Source organism: Saccostrea cucullata, unplaced genomic scaffold (genome assembly GCF_032062105.1).
Source record: "Saccostrea cucullata isolate Sc308-1 unplaced genomic scaffold, CSIRO_AGI_Scuc_v1 ctg860, whole genome shotgun sequence".
NCBI classification, from domain to species: domain Eukaryota; kingdom Metazoa; phylum Mollusca; class Bivalvia; order Ostreida; family Ostreidae; genus Saccostrea; species Saccostrea cuccullata.
Window position 1 is genome coordinate 40,447 of NW_026920136.1, and position 17,261 is coordinate 57,707.

At 33.7% G+C, this 17,261-nt stretch overlaps 2 protein-coding genes across 2 annotated transcripts in view; both read left to right on the plus strand.

The window, feature by feature from the left end:
* Positions 1-17,261, plus strand: part of LOC134243886 (lysoplasmalogenase TMEM86A-like) — a 114,318-nt gene that overhangs the window by 11,956 nt on the left and 85,101 nt on the right. The gene's annotated exons all lie outside the window — the stretch shown is intronic.
* The window catches only part of LOC134243776 (conserved oligomeric Golgi complex subunit 1-like), a 34,981-nt gene continuing 17,737 nt past the window's right edge, over positions 18-17,261 (plus strand). The window contains exons 1-5 of the mRNA XM_062726017.1: positions 18-84; positions 11,992-12,294; positions 16,453-16,537; positions 16,734-16,778; positions 17,029-17,095. Of these exons, the coding sequence (XP_062582001.1) occupies positions 12,258-12,294; positions 16,453-16,537; positions 16,734-16,778; positions 17,029-17,095 (234 nt within the window). The 5' untranslated portion in view covers positions 18-84; positions 11,992-12,257. The remainder of the gene's footprint in view (positions 85-11,991; positions 12,295-16,452; positions 16,538-16,733; positions 16,779-17,028; positions 17,096-17,261) is intronic.

A 17,261-nucleotide genomic window follows, 5' to 3' on the forward strand; every position in this document is an offset into this window, starting at 1 on the left:
ACGACACACCTGTTACGCCTGCTGAGGAGACTGATCAGTGATACAGGTAGACAGCTGTCATACAGATATATGTCACCAGCATAGGTAGGTCTTCACTTATTGGTGTATCACTTCAGCTTCACTCCAAATTATTGGTTTTCAATTTCAGTCTACTAATTTGCAGTGTTCACAACTTTAATGGTGAACATTCAACACATCCTGAGAGTATGCACAACTGATGAAGTATACTAACGCAAATTATAAAAAAAACATTTAGCTTTCTCACTCCTTGGTGAAATTTGCTTCTAACTCTTTTTCATGAAACATTATCAATGTCTAAGGCATGCTGATTTGTTAAATGTCAGTGTATTCATTAATTTTATATCTGTACAAACCAAATATAATACAGCTATTAGATGACTGCCTCTTGTTACTTGATTTAGTAAAATATTCAGTGAAAACTTTGTTATCAGAATGGCCCAGAATGACATTGTTTTCCATAAACTGCCTTGTGACCTTCTTTAATTATTTCTGCCACCCAGGAGTCTGAACTTAAGTCACGAATTCTGGTGAACTAGGTATAACTGCACTCCTACACATGTCACACTTCAGCGATCCAAGTATGTGTAGGACTACAGACATCAACAGGTCGTGTCACTAACAGAAAATCATATTATAACTCTAGCTACTCCTTTGCTCCTTTTGTATATAATTTTTATGTATCATGTGAAAATAAATGTAAATGTAGTAGACGATACCTTCTAAACAAAAGATAAAACCAATATAATGTCACATAATATACCTTTTCATTAACCAGTATTCATTTAACATATGCCATTTTTTTGTTATAATAGCTGCCATCTTTTATGTAGATATTTTTTATTATTACGGGAATGTCTTCCTATGGAACACTTCACAAGCTTTTATCCACCACCAAAACAAACCTTCTAACTGTAGGAACCTGGATAATTTCATGATTATCTGCTATATCCTGTTTCAGTAATTGATCACTAAGCTGAACACTTCTTTGATCACTGGGGGCTATATCTGTGTATTGGAGTTCTCACCTGTTATCAGGTGAGACATGACAAAATGGACTCATTTGTCATGAACTGCTATTTATAGTTCTCAAGGTGCATAATAATTACCTGTCACTTTATCATATTACAAATATTTGAAATTAATTTCACTTTTAATTAGAAAAAAAAAAAATTCCCACCAAATTACATTTTGAAGGTCATATCAAAAGATTTGATATAAGGTTACTCCAGAAAAACAAAAACAACAACTTTGACCAAAATAGCAGGACACCTTCAGGTGGTCTATGGAGTATGGACCATGATGCTTGCCTGAATTACTGTTTTCTCGTGACAAAATGTGTAGATAAATAAAGAATTTTTACCGAGGCCCTATAGACTTAAGACCATAGTCTCAGGAGTAATAATCTTCAATGCATCGACACTTTTCATAAAATTTAGTATGAGGACAATGAAACAATACTCAAAGTCCAAGCCCAGGGACATACTTTAAAATTAATATACGATATTTGGCTTGTACAATATTTGGCGGAAATTAATTTTTCAACAAGTTAGCATAAATTCGATTTAGCGCCATCTGAATGTGATAGATATAACAAATGATATGTGACGACATTTCGCGGTGTATTTGATTTCACGGATTCTGCTTTCAGCCAAAATCGTTAAATAGAATACACCGCCAAATAAAGTACGTTTACAGTAATATTGGTTCACAATTTTATGTGGGAATACATTAAAGAACAAGAGGCCCAGGTGCCACAGCGCTCACCTGAGCACACTGGCTAGGAAAAAGCAAATATCAGATCAGAAATTAAAGTTTACTGAGGTTGGAGGGGGGGGGGGTTTAAATTATACCCCCCAGGGGGTCATGATTTGAACAAACTAGAATCTACACTACCTGAGGATGATTTCATATAACATTAAATATCACTAATCATGGCTTTGAAGTACTTGAAAAGGAGATTTTAAAAGATTTCCCTATATATTCTTATGAAAAACTTTGATCGACCATTTTGGCCCCACCCTACCCTGGGGGTCATGATTTGAACAAACTTTAATCTACACTACCTGAGGATGATTCCACATTAGTTTCTTCTTTCCTGGCCCAGTGGTCCTTGAGAAGAAGATTTTAAAAGATTTTTTCTATATATTCCTATGTAAAACTTTGATCAGCGATTTTGGCCCCACCCTACCCCCGGGGGTCACGATTTGAACAAATTTGAATTTACACTACCTGAGGATGATTCCACATGAGTTTCATCTTTCCTGGCCCAGTGGTTATTGAGAAGATTTTTAAAGATGTTTTACTATATATTCATATGTAAAAATTTGATCGGCCATTTTGGCCCCACCCTACCCCCCTGGGGTCATGATTTGAGCAAACTTGAATCTACACTATCTGAGGATGATTGCACATGAGTTTCATCTTTCCTGGCCCAGTGGTTCTTGAGAAGAAGATTTTTTTCTATATATTCCTATGTAAAATTTTGATCAGCCATTTTGGCCCCACCCTACCCCCGGGGGTCATGATTTGAACAAACTTGAATCTACACTACCTGCGGATGATTCCACATAAGTTTCATCTTTCCTGGCTCAGTGGTTCTTGAGAAGAAGATTTTTTAAAAATGCCATTAATTTTTATCTAATTCATAATTATCTCCCCTTGGAAGAGGGCGTGGCCCTTCATTTGAAGAAACTTGAATCCCCTTCACCCAAGGATACTTTGTGCCAAGTTTGGTTGAAATTGGCCAAGTGGTTCTTGAGAAGAAGATGAAAATATGAAAAGTTTACAACGACAACAATAACAACAACGACAGACAACGGACAAACTTTGATCAGAAAAGCTCACTTGAGCCTTGGGCTCAGGTGTGCTAAAAATAGGACCAAAGCTACAAAGCCATTGCTGAGAAGTGAGAGGAAGTTTTATGCTTTCCAAAGATTATCCAAGTGCAATGTTTTAATTAATTCAAAATTTGTACTATATCATTGCACCATTCATGAACCGCAATGGAAAAGCATAAATAATGAACAATCCCTTACCAAAAAGATGGCTATTTTCTTATTTTTAATTACCTGAAGGATTTGTACTTTTGTTTACGAATAAAAATGGCCTACGGATAAATATTGATATTAAAGAAATCTTTTATAATAAGAGATAAGTTTTATTGAAAAAAAACATTGATATTCAAAATATTGATATTCTTCTTTGGCCTAAATATCATATCGCCATACTTCATGATGCACCCAGAAGCCATTATTGATAATTTCCACACACTATATTATCACAAATAAAATTTTATTATAAAACTAAAAAAATGATTTATAACTAGGAGACTTATTGTTCACAGAACAATAAGAGGTCTTTCCACCTTTTTTAATTTCTGATAGTTTTATATTTTACTCTCCAATTTAATTTTAAGGGAAATGGCTTAAAAAAAGAAAATGAAAATTTTAAAAAAAAAAAAAATTTTTTTTTGAAATGACCTTGACCTTTGACCTTGATAAGATCTTCAAGGTCAAAGGTCAAGGTCACATTGCAATTGACCCCATGCCTCTACGACTTTTAGTTCTATAGTTATAAGTTTAAATATTAAGTGCAAAGAAGTTAAAGGGCAATAACTCATATAAAGGGTCATTAAATCCTTTAGTACTTATACAATGAAGGTGTGCCTAAAGACCCTTAAGACATTAGTGAAGAGTTCATGCCTCTACGGTCTACAGTTTTGAAGTTGTAGCGATAACAATGTTTTTTGCATAAGGGGCAATAACTTTTGATAAGGTCAATCTTGGGGAACAAAAATGAAATCTTTGTAATAGTTTTAAGAGTTCATATTAATGTTGCAGAGACTGTTTGCATATGTTAAAAGACAAAAGAGATATAAAAAGAGCTTAATTTCTAATTTTTGGAATGACCTTGACCTTTGATCTTGACAAAATATTCAAGGTCAAAGGTCAAGGGTCACAATGCAATTGACCCCATGCTTCTACCATTTATAGTTTTCAAGATACAAGGTTTAATAGTAAGTATAAAGAAGTTAAAGGGCAATAACTCATATAAGGAGTCATCAGATTCTTTAGCACTTATACAGTGAAGTTAGGTCTAAAGACCCTTAAGATATTAGTGAAGGTTTGGTGTCTCTAGGGTCTACAATTTCGGAGGAGTAGCGATAACAAGGTTTTTCGCACAAGGGGCAATAACTTTTAAAAGGTTTTATCTTAGGGGACAAGAATGAAATCTTTGAAACAGTTTTAAGAGTACATATTAATGATGCATTGACATTAAGTATATGTTGCTAATTTTCTCATTTTTGGAATGACCTTGACCTTTGACCTTTACATGAATTTTAAGGTCAAAGGTCAATGAATCTTATGCAGTTGGTCCTATGTCTCTATGACTTCTTGTTTTGAAATTTTTTAATTATTTGTAAAATTCAAAAAGTTTCAGGGGCAATAATTCATTGAAGGGGTCACCGAATACTTTCGCAATGAATAGATTGAAGAGTCCCCATAATTAGTCTAAGACATTCATAAAGGTTTCATACCTCTGCGGTTTACGGTTTCTGAGGAGTAGCGATAACAAGCATTTCTTGCGAAAGGGACAATAACTTTGAAAGCAGTCAAGGTTCATTTAACTGCAAACATCTTTTACGGAGTACATTCTTATAGACAATAAATCTTTTCAATAAATCTTGAAACAAAAAATCACACGGCGGAAAAATAATAAAAAAGGAAAAGAAGAAACAGAAGGAAATCAATAGGTCTTTCCACAGAAATGTGGAAAGACCTAATAAAAATGGTGGAAAGGAAAAGTTTGATGTCCAATAGAACAGGTGAAACCAACTGTTTTCTCAACTTTCTTTCTCTCTTAAAAAAACACAACCAAAAAACAATTTTTTTTAATCCTCAAAATATAAAAAAAAACAAGATGTTTAATATAAGTGGTGGCAATTTTTTTTTTGTCTTATCAAATTGATATAAATTAGGGAAAACACTTCGCTCTGACCAAACAAAAGCCTACTAAGTTTTTCCATAGAAGGCCACAATAGTGGCATGAAATTTTTTTTTATTATTTTTGTACCACTTGGACACCAAACAAGAGGCCCAAGGGCCTTGAATCGCTCTTCTGATAAATTGTACAATCTATCACCTCTACTAGAAGCCTCCAACTCTATTAGAATCATAAGACCCAAAATGCATCAACTTAAAAAGTTTGATAATATTTGGCTGGTTATGACTGAAGATATTATGATATAATTATAAAATACCATAAGTAGGTCACAGTGACCTACCTTTTGATTGAAATTTTCTGAGAACTCAAGATACATTAATTGACAAAGACTAATGATTCTAATTAATAAATAAGTACCTGAGATATTCAGAAGTAGGTCACCATGACCTACTTTTTGGTCAACATTCTCTGAAAACCTAAGATGCATCATCTGACAAAGTTTGACAATTCTAAGCCAATTAGTACCAGAGATACTTAAATATAGCCATAAAATGTCAAAAGTAGGTCACTGTGACCTACTTTTGGTCGACGTTCTCCGAAAACCCAAGATGCATCAACTGACAAAGTTTGATGATTTTAGGTCAATAAGTACCAGAGATACTTAATTATAGTCACAAAATGTCAAAAGTAGGTCACCATGACCTACTTTTTGGTCGTCATTCTCCGAAAACCCAAGATGCATCAACTCACTAAGTTTGATGATTCTAAGCCAATAAGTACCGGAGATACTTAAATAAAGCCATAAAATGTCAAAAGTAGGTCACCATGACCTACTTTTAGGTCGTCACTCTCTGAAAACCAAACATGCATGGACTTACAAAGTTTGATGATTCTAAGCCAATAAATCCCTAAGATACTTAAATATAGCCATAAAATGTCGAAAGTAGGTCATCGTGACCTACATTTTGGTCGACATTTTTCAAAGACCCAAGATGCATCTACTGACCAAGTTTGATGATCGTAGGTCTGAAGGTAATCAAAATATGTGTTTTAAACAATTTGAAAACAAATGTTGGCAAAATTCAAAAAGTAGGTCACAGTGACCTACTTTTTCATAAATATGTTTTAAGGTCTCAAGATGCATCAAAGTATACAAGATTTGATGATTCTAAACCTCCCAGTGTCTGAAATAATGGGATTTAATGTTTTTAAAAGGATAAGTCATAAAGTTCAAAGAGTAGGTCACGGTGACCTACTTTTAAGTTGACATTGTTCGAGGATCCAAGATGCATCAACTGACAAAGTTTGATGATCATAGGCCTTAAAGTGTCCAAAATATGCCTTCAAATCAATTTGAAAACAAATCCCCGCAAAATTTAAAAAGTAGGTCACCGTGACCTACTTTTGAGTTAACATGATGTGAAGTAGTAAGATGCATCAACTTACAAGAATTGATGATCCTAGTCCTTATAGTAAGCAAAATATACACGTTTTTATTAATTGTAAATTTAGGTAAACTTTGAAGTGACCTTGAGACCACGCCCTTTGCCCCAGGGTAAATCCCCGCGCAAATTTTAATCTTCGACATATCCTGATCCCTGTATGTAAGTTTGGTGAAAATCTACCTGGTGGTTATGGAGAAGAAGATTTTTTAGCAACCAGTACTTTTGGTTTTTCCTGATTATCTCTCCTTGTTTAAGGGTCCCAACCCTTATTTTAGTAAAAATGGTAGCCCTTGGGCCAAGGATACCCTGTGACAAATTTGGTACTGATTTGCCAAGGGGTTCTTGAGTTATGGCCCATATTCTAAACAGTTTACGCACACTGCACATCGCACAAATGACCATAGCATTAGCCCTTTAGCCTTTGGCTCAGAAGAGCTAATTAACAAGGAATGTGTTATCCACTTGGAACTCAATATAATAAGTTTGATTATCACCCTAACTCTGTCACTTTCAGGAAATTCTGCATAATTTTTGTATGCTGAAAATCTACTATCAAATACCAAGAAATTAAAGCAAATTCATACTGTAAAATACACACTTTTTCTTGTATCCGTCTGATTTTAAGTGAAATCAGTAAGCACGTTTTCCTTTATGCCATATTCCTATTTGTAATAATACTGCATATCATTCCATCACCAAATTTATGTGCATTAACATGCTCATTTTCAAATCCAATTTTTAACATAACATGCCATATCGAATAATAGCTATGGTCATCTAGAAATTATTTTTTCCCTCTATGAACTGACTTAAGGTGGAATGCCACACCAACTTTAAACTTTTTATTTTATAGATCTTTGAGACATCTTTTTTAAGCAATGGTTTCAGCACTGAAAGGCCGATAGTAGCTCTTAATCATTTTATATTAATTTTTTTGTATTTTTTCAAAGAAAATGAAAAAAAAAAATTTATATCCAAATAAGTTGTTTTCGAGTTAAAAGTTTTCTGTAAATGAATGCATCATATGAATATCTTATAAAATATGTAAAGAAAGGCTGGTTAGACTTTTTATAAAAAATTATTTATGAAAATTAAACACAAAATTTGTGAATATTAATTAAACCTATGGTTAAAAACACCATAAAAGTAGTCACAACTAAGGAAAGTGTGTTTGTCAATCATAATTTTAAAAGAAATTGAAACAAAATTGAGAATTTTTATAGAAATTAATTTTTTTAATATTTGGACCTAACCCAATCAAAATTAAACTGATCCCGATCAAAATTAACACAAAATGAAAAAAATGCTAATTTATTGCCTCTTCATGTATTTACAATGAAGAAATCTATTTTATTGTCAGGTTCAATAATGTTTTAACCCTTAATTATAACACCTAATCAGACTAGTGTTCATGGGGAAATGTTATTTATTTCCACTATTTGTACAATTATGGTTGGGATCGGTTTAATTTTGATTGGGATTGGCCAAAATTAATTTCTCTAAATTTTGGCTATTTTGTTTCAATTTCTTTTATAGATATGATTAATGAACATGTTCTCCCCAGTTGTGACTGGTTTTAAGAAGGTTTTAACCACAAGTTTTAAAAATATTCACAAATTAAGTGTTTTATTTTCATAAATATTTTTTTATTTAAAAAAATGTTAATATCTATACGGCTTTTCTTTACATATTTTATTAGGTATTCATGTGATGCATTCATTTACAGCAAAATTTTAATAAGAAAGCATCTAATTTGGATGCAAATAATTTTTTGAATTTTCTTTGAAAAAATACAATAAAATTCATATAAAATAATTAAGAGCTAATGTCAGCCTTTCAATGCTGAAACCATTGTTTAAAAAGGTTGACTCAGAGATCTATAAAATAAAAAGCTGGTTTGGCATTACTCCTTAAGATGGACTGACTCAAAATTTTTTAAACCTCCAGTAAACAATTTTTTTAAAAATTAAATTCAAAGTTTTCTCTTTCCACTGATAACTATTTTAATGTCACAATTTTACAAGTATATTTGAATAAAAAAAATTCCCCCCTACCTACCAACTCAGTTGTTTTATCCTGAGTGGAGATGGCAGGCAAACCCTTTTTTAAAAGATGACCTATCGTTACTGTAAACATTATTTATACATGTTGTGTTTTTGCCTTTGTACAACTACAAACATTTTTAAAACAAAAAAAAAGAACATGTGTTTGCGATTCATGTTCTTTTTAATTGTGTAATATATAGATATAAGCATAATAACTGCAATTTTTTTTTGTTTTGCTAATACATGTAAAAATGTAGCTATAAAAACAATGTTTAAATTCATTACTAAGTGTAGCAAACAAGAAACAACTCCAAAAGTAATAAGCTGCATGTTTTGGCTTGCAGTGGTGCGAGTTTGGATAATTGTGTGTGGTGAAAAGTGCCCCTTGTGAACCAAGCTCATTAGAATAACATGTAAGAAAAGATATACTGTAGATCACTAAATTTTCGCGACACCTTATTTTCGCGAGATAGTCATTGAATGTTGATTAGCGAGACAAATTTTTTGCGATTTGTGGTTATTGCTCTATACAGTAAAACTCGTTTAGTACGAACACGGATATTGCGAATTTACGGATATAGCGAAGTCATCTCGGATCCCCAGCTATATAAATTTAATAAATTTCTTATACGGTTATAACGAATTACGGATATAACGAAGTAATTTCATAGGTCCCAGTAACTTCGTTTTAACCAAGTTTTGCTGTATAATCTTAAGGAATACTATGATACGCGAGAATTAAATTTTCGCAAGCACACCGTCTCTCGCATAATTACGCGAAAATAAAGTTCTCACAAATAAAAAGTGATTTACAATAATTCAAACTAAAATCTGTTGATTCAACAAGCTTGTCTCGAGACTGACTCTTGATTTTACAGAGTGGAGGAGGAGGAACAAGAGCCAAGGCAGGAAGAAAGCAAAAAAAAACCCTCCCATTTCAGAAAGTGTTGTGATTACATGAAGTTTTAGTTCAAAGTGCATTAACACTTATCGATGAACAGAGAAAAATGGAGGAAAATTTTTAAGTTATGGTCCATCTACCGGTATATCTTAAAACTTACTCTATTTTAATACATACTAAATGTATGAACTACAGTTCATTTGATGATTTCTTTAATTAATGAAATTTAGATGACTGCAATTCTTAGTAAACAAATTGGATCAAAGCTTTGAAAAATAAACACTAATATTTTTAAATATCATTTTAATCATGGACATGTTTGTTTGTATGTTGTTTGACTTCCTTCTCAAGAATTTTTCTCTCATATGGAAATGCCACCATTTGCCAATGGAGAGCTGCAAATTTTGTCCTGTACTTGACACTTACGGCCATTGAGCAGGGAGGGATCTTTTTGTGCCAGCTACTACATGTACTTCGACACTGGACCTCAATTTATACAATTTCATCTGAAGGACCAGTCTTTACGCCCCATAGTGGGATTTGAACCCGTTTTGTAAGAACCAACTCCTTACTCTGCAATCATGGAGCAGACGCTCTTAACACTGTGCTATGCCACAGACCTATTGACAAGCAACTTATATACCACGACTATTGCCGAGATCAAAGAAATAACCGCGGACATTATTCTCCAATAAATCACGAACGTCATCAAAAAATTATCAGATCAGAAACACGTATCAAACCTGCGTAGCTGTTGAAATGTAAATTTGACTTAAGAATGAAATATATATTTAGACCAATATGTCGTCTTTTGCAATTTAAACACTGTATATTGCAGTAAGTAGCTGATAAATTAGGTTTCTAAAGCGAAGCGGGGCTGTTTCATGGACCTCCCTACGCCATATTTAAACCCTGTGATTTTAGTGATAAAGTGGTGGAAAAGGAAACTTATCTTGTTATTGTATATTCCAAAAGATTAATCTATATAAGCTTTAAACATATTTTCAATTAATAAAAGGCTAATTTTAATGAGGCAAAAGCACAAATCGTCTGCATTCTATTCACAGGTAAACAAACAAAGTTACACTCTGGTGGTAAATGGAACAGCGTTATTGCAGCCTGTTGACCGAATTCGTTTCTCTATAGAGAAACGATCAGCCGTATTTCACTACTACATAGTAGAATAGAAATAAAGTCCTTGTTGTCGTGAATGATGCAGAATAACCTCCTCGGTCTCGAAATGTTGTTTGAAATATAAAAGCCTCGGCTTTTATCTTTTAAACAACATTTCTTGACCTCAGAGGTTATTCTGCAACATTCACAAAAATGCGAACTTTATTTCTTAATCAAATAACGTCATGTGACATCATGATTCATATTGATTCTTTATTGAGAAGTAGAGATTATGTGTCAATGTTTCAAGAGACCATGTCCCATGCAGTTGAACAGGTTGGAACCAATCGCCCAAATGGGTTATAATAATCCGTTTGGGATATAATATCCCAAATGGGCTATAAATTTACAGTGCAAAAAATGAAAATTTTTATTTTGCCTATAAATATCATAAATCCACATCAGAACACTTAAAATGGAATAACTTTTGGTTGACAACTTTTTCTGTATGCCCATTAAGCCATAATAAAAATATTCCTAGATTCTCATCCTGGCCCGCCCCGATTTTATATCCCCGCCTCGATTTTTTTTATTTCTGTTTTTCTTGTCTTAATTCTGATCGGGTTCGGTATTCATCTACCATTCTACTTTTATTTGAAATCCCGCGAAAGTCGACATGATTTTGACAGCTGAAAAGATGGTAATTGCTGTAATACATGCGTATATATTTTAAACAAAGGGTCATTGGTTGAAAAAGATTGGTGATGATGTGAAGTAAGAGATAATTGAACCTTTACTATGACTTTTATTCGGGTATTCTAGATAAAATTACATCGATTGACCAGGTCAATAAAAAATCTGCAAAACTGAAAAAATAAAAAATATAAAATAAAAGCCGTTCACCCGCCTCTATTTTTAAAAAAATTCGGATGAGAATCTAGCAATTTATTTATTATGGCCTTGTTTAGAAGATTGATTCCTCGGAAGTTGCATAACTTCTTGGGGATCAATCTTACAAACTGTAGGGTTGCAGAAAAACTTATGATTTATGATATTTTTAGCCAAAATAAAAATTTTCATTTTATGCACTGGATATTTTATCCCAAACGGACTATTATATCCCATTTGGGCGATTGGTCCCAACCTGTTGAAGGTGTAAAGAATCAGATCAAAGTTGCGAGAATAAGCTGTGTGAATCTACGCTCACCCAAATGGTTACACCATAAAACAAATAAAAGCTATATTATATATTTAAAATGTCAACCTATACACCAAAAATAAAATCAATCTGGGCCTAAGCCTGAGAATTTTCAGGTCCCTTTCTCCCAGCTTTAATCATGCTATGGTAAGATATTACCGTGTGTATACATCTATTTTTAAAAGGCTTCATTGTATAGATATGAATGGATATTTGATAAGTCTGTATTCTCAATATCATGCACAATTCATATGGATACAATTTTTAGTGCCTATGTGTCAAAATAAGTGAGTGATAAATGTCTTGAATGTGTTTTTATTTTAGTTCTCTGGCTTTACTCACCAGCACCCGACGGTCCCGGGGACACTGTAGATGACGCTGACATACGAGGTATTCTCTATTGACTACAGAAAGTATGAAAACTTTGTTTATTTTCTCCTTTGCTTTGATGTTGGAAATTTTACAGGAAACAAACAATTCTCGTCCAAAACGAGATCAAAATAGAACACGGTGTAAAAATTCAGAATTCGGATAAAACGGATCTTGATTGTTTCCCTTTGAGGAACTCTTCCTACAGTGTAGATGCCAACATGGCTAAACAAGAACGAGGGGTTGTGTCGGCAAAATGTAAGCTGATTTATTTAAAAGTTCTGTATTTTTAGGTCACCTGAGTAAACTCAGGTGACCTATTGCTATCACTTTTCGTCCGTCGTCGTTCGTCGTCCGTCGTTTGTCGTTCGTCGTTCGTCGTGCGTTAACATTTGAACATTTTCAGCTTCTCCTCTGAAACCACAGACCCAATTTCAACCAAATTTGGCATATAGCATCTATGGGTAAAGGGGAACAAAAATTGTGAATTTCATGGTCCCTGCCCCCCTGGGGCCTGGGGGGTGGGGCAAAAACCACTAAAATTAGTGCAATCTTTAAAAATCTTCTTCTTTACTCCTGGACATCAAGCAGTCAAACTGTTTGCATGATTGTAATCAGCATTGAGTCCTCTACCAAAATTGTGAAATTCATGGCCCCGGGGTCATGGGTTCTAGTGCTAGGGCGGGGCCAAATAAGTATATAGTGAAAATGCATTATTTCTTTGAAAATCTTCTTTTCTAGTGCTGGGTATTAAATAAACCTACTAAGTACATAGTTATGATGAGCAAGAGTGCCTCTACCAAAATTGTGAATTTTATGGCCCCAGGGTCAGGGGTTCTTGTGTAGGGGGGGGGCTCTATAGATTATATAGTGAAATTACATGAATTCTTTGAAAATCTTCTTCTCTGCTTCTTGATATTAAATAAACTAACTATGTGCAAAGTTATGATGAGCAAGATTGCCTCTACCAAAATTGTGAATTTTATGGCCCCAGGATTAGGGGTTCTGGTGTAGGGGTGGGGCTCCTTAGATTATATAGTGAAAATTCATGAATTCTTTGAAAATCTTCTTCTCTGCTCCTGGGTATTAAATTAACTAACTAAGTAAATAGTTATGATGAGCAAGATTGCCTCTACCAAAATTGTGAATTTTATGGCCCCAGGATTAGGGGCTCTGGTGTAGGTGGGGGGGGGGCTCTATAGATTATAATAGTGAAATTACATGAATTCTTTGAAAATCTTCTTCTCTGCTCTTGGATATTAAATAAACTAACTAAGTGCATAGTTATGATGAGCAAGAGTGCCTTTACCAAAATTGTAAATTTTATGGCCCCAGGGTCAGGGATTCTGGTGTTGGGGGGGGGGCTCTATAGATTATAATAGTGAAATTACATGAATTCTTTGAAAATCTTCTTCTCTGCTCCTGGATATTAAATAAACTAAGTAAGTGCAAAGTTATGATGAGCAAGATTGCCTCTACCAAAATTGTGAATTTTATGGCCCCAGGGTCAGGGGTTCTGGTGTAGGGGGGGGGGGGCTCTATAGATTATATAGTGAAATTACATGAATTCTTTGAAAATCTTCTTCTCTGCTCCTTGATATTAAATAAACTAAGTAAATGCATAGTTATGATGAGCAAGAGTGCCTCTACCGAAATTGTGAATTTTATGGCCCCAGGGTCAGGAGTCCTTGTGTACGGGGGGTCTATAGATTATATAGTGAAATTACACAGATTCTTTGAAAATCTTCTTCTCTGCTCCTAGGAATGAAATAAGCTAATTACATAGTTATGATGAGTAAGATTACCTCTTCCAAAATTGTGAATTTTATGGCCGTAGGGTCAGGGGTTCTAGTGATAGGGCGGGGCTCTATTGATTATATAGTGAAAATACATTGAATCTTTGAAAGTTTTCTTCTCTGCTACTTGGTATTAAGCAGATGAACTACCTATATAGTTATGATGAGCAAGGGTACTAATCTTCCAGTATTGTGAATTTCAAGGCCACAGGGTCAGGGGTACCATAAAGGAGATAGGGGGGCTGTACTTATATAATGAAACTGGATGAATTGTTCAAAATATGCTCCTTGGTATTAATCAAATATTTTTGAAAAACAAGGGTGCCTTTTCAAAAATTGTGCAATGTTTGGATCTAGGCCTAAGGGTCAGGGGTTCATGTGTGATTGGGGCATTACTGATCATGCTGAATATTACTGATTACTTGAAATGCATTTTTTGTTCCCCTACCCTGCCTATGGGTATTAAGTAAACAAACTAAGCAACTGCTAAGTGTATTGTTATGATGATCAATGGGGCCTCTTTCAAAATTGTGAATGTCGTAGCATCTGGATTAAAACATGAATCAAATTCAATCACTGGAAAGTTGTTGCATAATGCTCAGGTGACCTATAAGGCCCATGGGCCTCTTGTTTAATTAAGCTAATATAAAGCTGAGCATGATTAAATACCATATTATTTCAAATGCAATTTCAACTTGTAAACCATCATTCACTCCATACAGTAAAACACATTTATAACGAACTTGATTACAGCGATAACTTGCATATTACAGAGGTTATTTTAAATTTTTGTCCAAAAAAAAAAACTTTACAGCACATGCACTTGTTTTTTTTTTAAAGTTTTTTTTTCCATGGTAAAGTACAGGTATCAGTCCCACCACAAGGTACAGACACTTGTTTTATACAAACGCCATAATACGGGGCACCCCTACTTATTTTTACCACAAGGTACCTAACTCAATTTCAGGCACCCCGGCTTCAAATTCGTATCTAGATATGTTTTACGGTGTGACCGTTGGGGCGAGCACAGTTATGTTCTATCATAAACCTATATACACATGTACTGCCTATGTGACTTTCAAGAAAAAGAAAGAAAAAAGAAGAAAACAAAACAATAAAAAGAAATCACTTCCCTAGCATTGGGATCGAGATTCCGAACTTCTCGGAAATTTCTGACAAAATCGAAAATACCCAAACCGTTTAAGTGACGAAAGTATGGCGTCAGATAAAAAGTCCTGTTGACTTAGGATGCAAACGATATACTGTAGAAGTACTTTTATCCGCGTGGTATTAATTTACGCTATGTACGGGGTCACAAATTTTCCGCGGAAATTTGTCCAAGCGTACTTAATACAAATGTATGGCATATAGTGACAATCTAGAAAATCCGCGTAATTTTCTTTCCGCGTATTAAACAGAAATTGAGATTCCGCGGAATTATGACCCCGTGGAAAAAAGTACGTCTACAGTAGTTTTGTGGCATGGAGATTGCATTAAATCATTGTTTGTAATTTTTTTTCAAGTAAGTTGTTGCTAGTGTTTTAGCCACCATGTTACTATGCACCTCAAAGGATTATTGGGAGTTTGGAATTTTTTCACGTGGTGCGATAAAAATTTCTTGCAACAATGTGCAGATTTCAACACGAATTTCCTCCGTTCGTACACATTAGTCTATTGAGCTCGCTGCGCTTGCTATTAATATACCAATCATTAGCCTATTTTCAGATGGCATCATTTACTTTATTTTTTTCTTCTTAATATTGTCAATTGCATTGCTTCAGACATCTCTGGTTGGGCCTCGATTTTTATTGTAAACCATTCATTTCTTCCTCTAACCTTGATACAAAATAAGACTGAATGGGATACAAAAGCTTCCAGTCGGGTTATAAATGAAGGATTAAACCAGAGACCTCCAAGTATTCCATTCCGAGGTCTCTTGTTTTATATCCTTCATTTATAACCCCAACTGAAAGCTCTTGTTTTCTGTTTTCTTGTAATTTAACCAATTCACTGCCACTGCTAGTACTGAGCTAGATGTTTTAAATAATGATTCTCCTAAGACATACTTGAAATAGAGCCTCAACAATACACAGTTCAGATGAAAGTTAATTAATCCAAACATGCTCTTTTGGACATTTGTCGATCAAGATTAGAAAGGGAAAATTAAGTCACCCCAGTGTTTCACATTGTAATGTGGAAGATAGAAAGTGTTATCTTCAAATTAAGTACAAAGATCTGAGGTTTCCAAATTTATTTTTGCTTTCTCCCTCGTTTTATTATAGTATTTCTGAATTCTGACATATATGATTTAAAAAAAATAATTTTTACATATTCAGGGAGTAATCCCCAGTTGCCTCACTCTCAATAGTGTAATTAAATCCCCCCTAAAAAAAGCAGTATACTTTCAATGGAATTTTCCATCCTGTCATGCAGTGTGCAAGAACATTAACTCTTGTTGTTCCAGTATATACAAATCTAAGTAAAAATGACACATGTACCTTATTTCACACCTTTATCTAAACATTATCATTTAGAAGTGGGTTTATGCAAAGTAGTTCTGCTCATTATTTTTCATATGTTCATGTTGAACTTTGATGAAATTTTTATGTATCAATTTTAGCATTGCCTGTTCATGAAATGGATACCAACATATTGTTTGAGAAATTTACAGTGGAAGAAATTAGAGAAATTGAAAAAAAAACAAGGTTAGAAATGTTTGAATTATGATGAATGTGCTAAACTAGTGGAAATAAAACTCAATACAATTTAACTTATATGAGAAAAAATGAAAATACAATTATATCAATATACTGTCTATTTATATTTTCTTAGTTCTAATAAAAAATTTTTTGGATACTTTATCAAATATATCATTACCATGGTATAAACTTTTATGTGCAGAGCTGATATAGAGCGAAAGAAAGAGGATTTGCGAATAATGGTTGGGTATGTTAAATTAAATGGATATGAAATTATTTATCAATATCTGTATCATGTTGCATGTTAAAAATCTACATGTGTATGTTATATATAAATGGATATCTAAAGGAGAATCAAGAGATATTGAATTTAACTTCGTGATAATTGTTTTAAAAATTTTAATGTCTGAACATTGAATTAATATTATTTTTAAAAATGCAAGGAAAGTAACAAATCTTTCAATGTTTTATTCCATAGCAACATATTTATTTTCCAGTGAGAGATACAGAGATTTGATAGAAGCCGCTGACACAATCACAGAAATGAAAAACAGTGCACAGAACGTAGGTTTTTTATTCTAGTTTGAACACAATTTAGAAAACCAATACATATACATGTAGTTCCACTAGGAAAATCAACTTAACTACTTTTCACTACCCTATTGGTTTAAATATTCATGGCTACATTTCTTTATATCGATATGCACGTAATTAGTCCCTCTATAACAAA